Source organism: Gossypium raimondii, chromosome 7, assembly GCF_025698545.1.
Source record: "Gossypium raimondii isolate GPD5lz chromosome 7, ASM2569854v1, whole genome shotgun sequence".
NCBI lineage: Eukaryota > Viridiplantae > Streptophyta > Magnoliopsida > Malvales > Malvaceae > Gossypium > Gossypium raimondii.
This window is the reverse complement of record NC_068571.1, coordinates 7552230-7559183: the sequence shown is the minus strand read 5'-3', so window position 1 is coordinate 7559183 and position 6954 is coordinate 7552230. Positions and strand designations below refer to the sequence as shown.

The window sequence follows — 6954 nt, the reverse complement described above, 5'->3', positions numbered from 1 at the left end:
AATATGATGTCGATGGGACTGATTTAAATATAGGAAAATTAGGAACACAAATAATCTTTTTAAAAATTGTTATTTTTTCTTTTGGTACTTTCATTAGGACCATTAATTTTAATTAGCTTTAGTTTTGGAGCACTGAAATGTTATTCTTAAGGGATATGCAAAGATTTATAACTTGAAAGATTCGAAATGAAAGATATGATGTAAAATCGATGTGATATTTTATGGAATTGGAGGACTTAAATCTTTAACTTATGATCATCCATGATTATATCTGAATAATGAATATATAGCACAAATCAATGAATCACGTTTTTCCTTTAAAGAATAAAAATATTAATTAATAGTGTGTTAATCATGATATGCATAAGTGTGCAAATGAGGAAAGAGTATTCTCAAGAAAAAAAGAAAACTCTAACAACAAAAGATGTGGTTGTCGGTTGGGTATATATGTATAAAAAGTCAACTGCTCCTACACCATGTTTTGACACATATAGATGAATGAATGATGAAAGATGATAATAGGATTGTAGTGAGTGGTGTTGAGTGCTGTCCTTAATTGGCTACGACTAATTATATTAGAAATATTGGTTGGTTTCAGATTATTCCTTCAATTCTCAATGGATCGCATCCAGTTTTGTTGGCAAAATAGATTGATTTTGCTGATATCTTTTCTTAAAGCATGGACTGTATTCGTTTCAAAGTCACCTCAACTAATACTTTAAACCCTTGGAGGGAACGATACTTTAACTAGTTTAAACGTAGACCACATGAAAGAGTTGTATATATATATGGGTTAGTAATTTTTAGTTTCTCAACTTAGTAATTAGGTTCACTTTGGTATATATATTTATCTATTTTGGCATCTGAACTTAGTAACTAAGTCTATTTTGATCCATGAACTTGAATTCCATTAAAATTTGATGATACAATATTTTGAGATTTATTTATATCATCACTTGAAAATTAACAACTTTCCCATTTAAAGTTAGGAAATGTTTTTCATTGGGTGCGTTTGGTTTGTTTTTGTTTGAACCCACACTCAAAGCAGTTCAGGGTTTGAGGATAACAAAGAAGGCTGCTTAGTAGAAAGTCGGGAAATGACTTAGATAGCCTTGTACAAAGCATAAGTATAATTTTGTTTAAAGGTTTATTGTTATAAATATCACAAAACTCAAATTTTTTTTAAATTTTTTTTAACTTCCACAGTGTTTAAAAGCATTGTTTTCTAAACCTATTTTTTTAACAGCCTTAGGGCAAAACACTTTTGCGCTCTCTACTGTTATCTAGATGATTCATATGTGTCTAAGTTATTTTACTAGAGTTTACACACTATAGTAAAACAGGTTTTTAGCGGCGTTTTTTTGGGCCTATAGAAGCATCGCAAAAAACACTGCTAGATAATGCCGCTAAAGAACATGACCTTTAGCGGCGTTTTCCCACAAACACTACTAAATAACATGTTCTTTAGCGGTACTTTTGCCAAAAACGCTACTAAAGGTCATGTTTTTAGCAACATTTTTAGTAAAAATGCCACTATAAGTCATGTAAGACACAATGTCCTATCCACCAGCTGCTCCTTTGCTTTTTATCGTTCTTTCATATTTCACATTTGATGTTCCTCATAATTTGTTGTTCCAGTGATTTTTCTTCATTGTTTACCTTTATTTTTAGTTCGTATAAGGGTTTTTTACAAAAATAGTATAAAAAAAATTAAAAATTACCAAAATGTTATAATTTTTTTTATTTACCAAAATATATATAATTTTTTTATTTACTAAAATATATAAAAAACCAAAAAACCAAAAAAAAACAGAAAAAAAAATCTGGACTGATTTGACAACTCCCTGGGACAAGGGAACATTGTTGGCGGCACCAAACAAGGGAACCCTGTTGGCGGCACCAAACAAGGGTTCCCTGTTGGCGGCACCAAACAAGGGTTCCCTGTTGGCGGCACCACTCGTGTTATAAACACGAACTCATCCAGTGAAACAAGAAAAATCGGAAGAAAAGAAAAGAAAGAAAAGGTGGTTCGGAAAAAAAAAAAAAAGAGAGAAAGAGAAGAGAAAATCAGGTATTTTTTAAAAATAATTGATTATGTTATTGTTATTGTTTTGTATAATTTGTATTTTTTTGTTTTAGTTTAGTTATTAAGATTAAAATTAATAAAACTCACATTAATAGTTTTAGTTAGGTTTTATTATCAAAATATTACAAAAAATAAAAATTTTATAGTATTATTATTATTATTATTATTATTATTATTATTATTAAGATGTTACTTAGTATTATTGTTAGTAAAAATTAGTATTATTTTTATAGTTAGTTATTAATAATTTTAGTTAGTATTATTTTGTATATAAAATTATTAATATTATTATTGTGTTAGTTATTAGGATTAGTGGTTAAATGGCTTTCATGTACAAAATTGAATATTGAAACATTAAATTTTTTATTTAAGTTATTTATTATCCGTGCGAGATGTTTTACGAGATTTTGTTTATTTTTGATGATTAAATATTGAAGATAGATGCTAAGTTTTTGTATGCGTTTATTTCGATGAGTCATCTTGACAACAAGTGTTGGATGTGTATTTGAATGTCGACAACAAATAGCAATGAGATTTAATAGAAATGTCTCGTTTGATGAAATGAAGGCAAGGATTAATGCAAAAATTTTAAGGCGTTGTGGGAGAAGGATAGTAAAATTTTCTACAAGTTTCCGGTTCGACAAATCCGGTCAAATTCATCGAAATGGAACTTGCGAACGACGAAGACGTTGAGACAATGGTCGATCTCTCTTGTGGGAGCGGAGTGACAAGAATGCACCGATTCACTTATTTGCTGAGTTAGTCGGTATGGAGCAAAATGCAACTGATGAAGAAGATGGGGCTGAAGAACCGCGGATGGTGGCTCCAATATCATATGTTGATAGTGAATCAACTATGGGTGGGATCGGTATCGACCTGAATATTACACCCGATGTTGATATGGTTGGTGGTGAAGAAGAATGTGGTTGCGAAGAAGAAGGTGGTGGCGATCATTGGGATGAAGAGGTCGATAGTGACGGTGATCCCGATGTGGACGATGTACCTGATGATATCGACGATGAAGACATTAACGCTTCTTCGATCGGGGAGCAGATGCGGCATATTTTGATACACAATAATCCTGGGCCACATATGTCGCTCATAGACCCCGATGCAGCGTATGTAGCTAAGGTCCCAGAGTACCCTGAAATAGTTCATCGTCACGGGCTGGCCGTAACATCTGATGATGAGGAGTTATTCATAGGCCAGAGATTCAGCTGTAAAGAAGAGTGCGTATATGCCATCAAACGGTACAGCATGAATATATCAGTTGATTATAAAGTCACAGTGTCTACTTGACAATATATGTTGGGGAGTGTTGGAAGGCGTGGAAGGTCGCAATTGGCGAGTCTGTTGCATTCATTAAAAGTTCTCGATGTGGGAGATACGAAAATTTGTTGGTCCTCATACATGTACATCAACACGTATGACTGAAGATCATGGAAAACTTGATTCAAAAATAATCATCGTGTATCATGCCAATGGTGAAGGACATGCCGACCATTAAAGTTTGATGCTTGATTGCGAAATGCAAGCACGATTCCAGTATCGAGTCTCATATCGGAAGGCATGGATTGCTAAACAGATGGCGATGGAGCAACTGTATGGAGATTATGATTCATCGTATAACGAGCTTCAAGGTTGGATAGCTGCTATGCGGGAGTATGTACTGGGGACTGTGATTGAGTTGCAGACAAGGCCATATTACGGCCCGGATGACCAGTTACAGCCGGCAAAAAGGATTTTCCATCGGATGTTCTGGACGTTCGATCCATGTGTACGGGCATTTCCCCACTGCAAGCCACTTGTGCAGGTGGATGGGACCTGGCTGTATGGAAAATATACACAGATCCTACTTCTTGTAGTTGCTCAAGACGGCAACAGAAACGTGCTCCCTATAGCATTTGCTATCGTAGATAAAGAGAACATGGAGTCTTGGGAATTCTTCCTCACAAACCTGCGGAGGTATGTTATTAGCAACGATAACATTTGCATCATCTCCGATAGAGGGAAGGGTTTAATTGCAGCAATCAGGCGTTCCGGTGTGCCGTGGTGATCCGTTTACTGCATCCATCACATTGCGGCTAACTTCCACAAAGATTACAAGAATGCAGACTGGAAGAGACAAGTCGTGGCAATGGGTAAATGATAACCTTATATTTTCAATATAAGTTGTAATGTTTCATGTTATGGAGTTACTAGAACTTATTTTTCTTAATACGTATGCAGCGTACGAGTTAGAGCCACATATGTTAGGGCAAAAAATGATCCGACTTGAGAGTGACATGGAGGGGTAGACAAACACATCTTTCCGACAATGGTTGGGCACAATGGAGCCGTGGCAATGGGCTCAAAGTTTTGACGAGGGCTTTCGTTATGGCCAAATGACCACAAACTTAGTCGAGGGGATCAACGCTGTTTTGTTAAAAACACGTCATCTTCCGATTGCATCTGCATTTTCGCTACTTTCTGAGCTAGCTACTTTGATACCAAGAATGGGTCGTGACAAGTCGACCAGATTGAGGCGGACACGTGTTTGTCGAACATGTCAGGGATACAATGGTCGCAAACCGTCGGTTGGCGAGGTCAATGAATGTAGAAATATATTCACGACGACTGGAAATATTTCGAGTTACTGAGAGCATCAGTCGTCGACCTGGTATACCAACTAGGTCCTACGGAGTTGATCTCTGGAACCGACGGTGCAAGTGCAGAAGGTTCGAAACACTTCATTATCCCTGTGCGCATGTCGTGGCAGCGTGTGCTAAAGTTAACGTCAATGTTGAACAATATGTCGATGATGTGTACACGCTGGAGCGCACATTGTGTGTCTGGGAAAATGAGTTCCCCGTCTTGCCTGACCTATCAACGTGGGAGGTGCCTTTGACGACTTTCGAGCTTCTCCCAGACAGAGGGCTGCGGAGGAATCCGAGAGGTCATCCGCAGTCAAGCAGAATCCGTAATGAAATGGACATCAGGTAGAAGTCTGACAGAAAGCGTTGTGGAATATGCAGGTTAAGTGGTCATAGTCGGAATAAATGCCCTAACCGAAACTTTCATCTTTGGGCGATCATCCGGATCGGGTCGTAATTGACCTAATATTGTAAAATTTTATGTGTAATGATAAAACTATACAAATGATTATGATTACATTGTATCCAAATTAAATTATAAAATAGTATATGGCGGTTGGAATTATTAATATTATATCGAAAATGGAGGCATATAACCTTAAATTAAGCTTTAATATAATGCAACTTTAAAATAATTATATTGGTAAAAAGAAATTGAACAATAACCATGGCCCAGCATGATGCAGATCCCATGGCACATGTTTGTACATTAACACGTTTGTACTTTTTTGTATCAATTTAATTATTCTAATTTAATTATTCTAGTTTCAGTTATTGTGGTTATTGTTCAATTTCTTTTACCAATTTAATTATTTTAAAGTTGCATTATATTAAAGCTTAATTTAAGGTTATATGCCTCCATTTCATCAAACGAGACATTTTTATTAAATCTCATTGCTATTTGTTGCTGACATTCAAATACACATCCAACACTTGTTGTCAATATGACACTGTCGAAATAAACGCATACAAAAAACTTAGCATCCATCTTCAATATTTAATCTGTCAAAAAATAAACAAAATCTCGTAAAACATCTCGCACGGATAATAAATAACTTAAATAAAAAAATTAATGTTTCAATATTCAATTTTGCACATGAAAGCCATTTAACCACTAATCCTAATAACTAACACAATAATAATATTAATAATTTTATATACAAAATAATACTAACTAAATTATTAATAACTAACTATAAAAATAATAGTAATTTTTACTAACAATAATACTAAGTAACATCTTAATAATAATAATAATAATAATAATAATAATAATAATAATAATAATAATACTATAAAATTTTTATTTTTTGTAATATTTTGATAATAAAACCCTAACTAAAACTATTAATTTGAGTTTTATTGATTTTAATCTTAATAACTAAACTAAAACAAAAAAAAATACAAATTATACAAAACAATAACAACAAAATAATCAATTATTTTTTAAAAAATAACTTCTTTTCTCTTCTCTTTCTCTCTTTTCTCTTTTTTCCATGAGACCTCTTCTTTCTTTTCTTTGTCTTCGATTTTCTTGTTTCAATGGACAGAGTTCGTGTTTATAACACAGTGGGTGCATAACAGGAACCCTTGTTTGGTGCAGCCAACAGGGTTCCCTTGTTTGGTGCCGCCAACAGTGTTCCCTTGTCCCAATGAGTTGTCAAATCAGTCTAGGTTTTTTTTCTGTTTTTTTTGGTTTTTTATATATTTTGGTAAATAAAAAAATTATATATATTTTGGTAAATAAAAAAAATTTATAACATTTTGATAATTTTTATTTTTATATTATTTTGTAAAAACCCTTCATATAATAACATCAACTGTAGCGCTCCCCATGAAATTAGTTTTATTTATAAGAATTTTAAATAATGTGTTGAAATTCAATTTATTACGACAGTTTAAATAAAATTCAGTTGAAAAATTTTCTACCAATCAAAAACAACAAACAATAAACACCAACTTTCTTCCTTTCACTGAAAAATGATGTTCAAAATTGTTACACTGAACTGCAAAATGAAAATCTTATATATCACTGGGATCTTAAGGATTTTTCAATAATTAATCAACAACGAAAATAAGCATTCTACTCTAAACAGGTTCATTGTTGCTACGATGGAGATTTGATACCTTATTCGGTTTCCCTTCAACATCTGCTTTAGTAGCCGTATCCTGACATAATAAATGAACCCAACATATTAGCATGCAAAATATAAAGAACAAGAAAGTGTTCCATTA

At 33.6% G+C, this 6954-nt stretch overlaps 1 protein-coding gene across 1 annotated transcript; it reads left to right on the top strand.

Moving 5' to 3' along the window:
- Positions 1 to 4645: 4645 nt before the first annotated feature.
- Positions 4646 to 5068, top strand: LOC128042475 (uncharacterized). The gene has a single exon (XM_052633820.1). It carries the CDS (start codon positions 4646 to 4648, stop codon positions 5066 to 5068), a length of 423 nt encoding a protein of 140 aa, XP_052489780.1.
- The last annotated feature ends 1886 nt before the right edge of the window (positions 5069 to 6954 follow it).

Coding starts and splice junctions, on each gene's coding strand:
- LOC128042475 (XM_052633820.1), top strand. CDS start 4,646: ATGGTCGCAAACCGTCGGTTGGCGAGGTCAATGAATGTAGAAATATAT.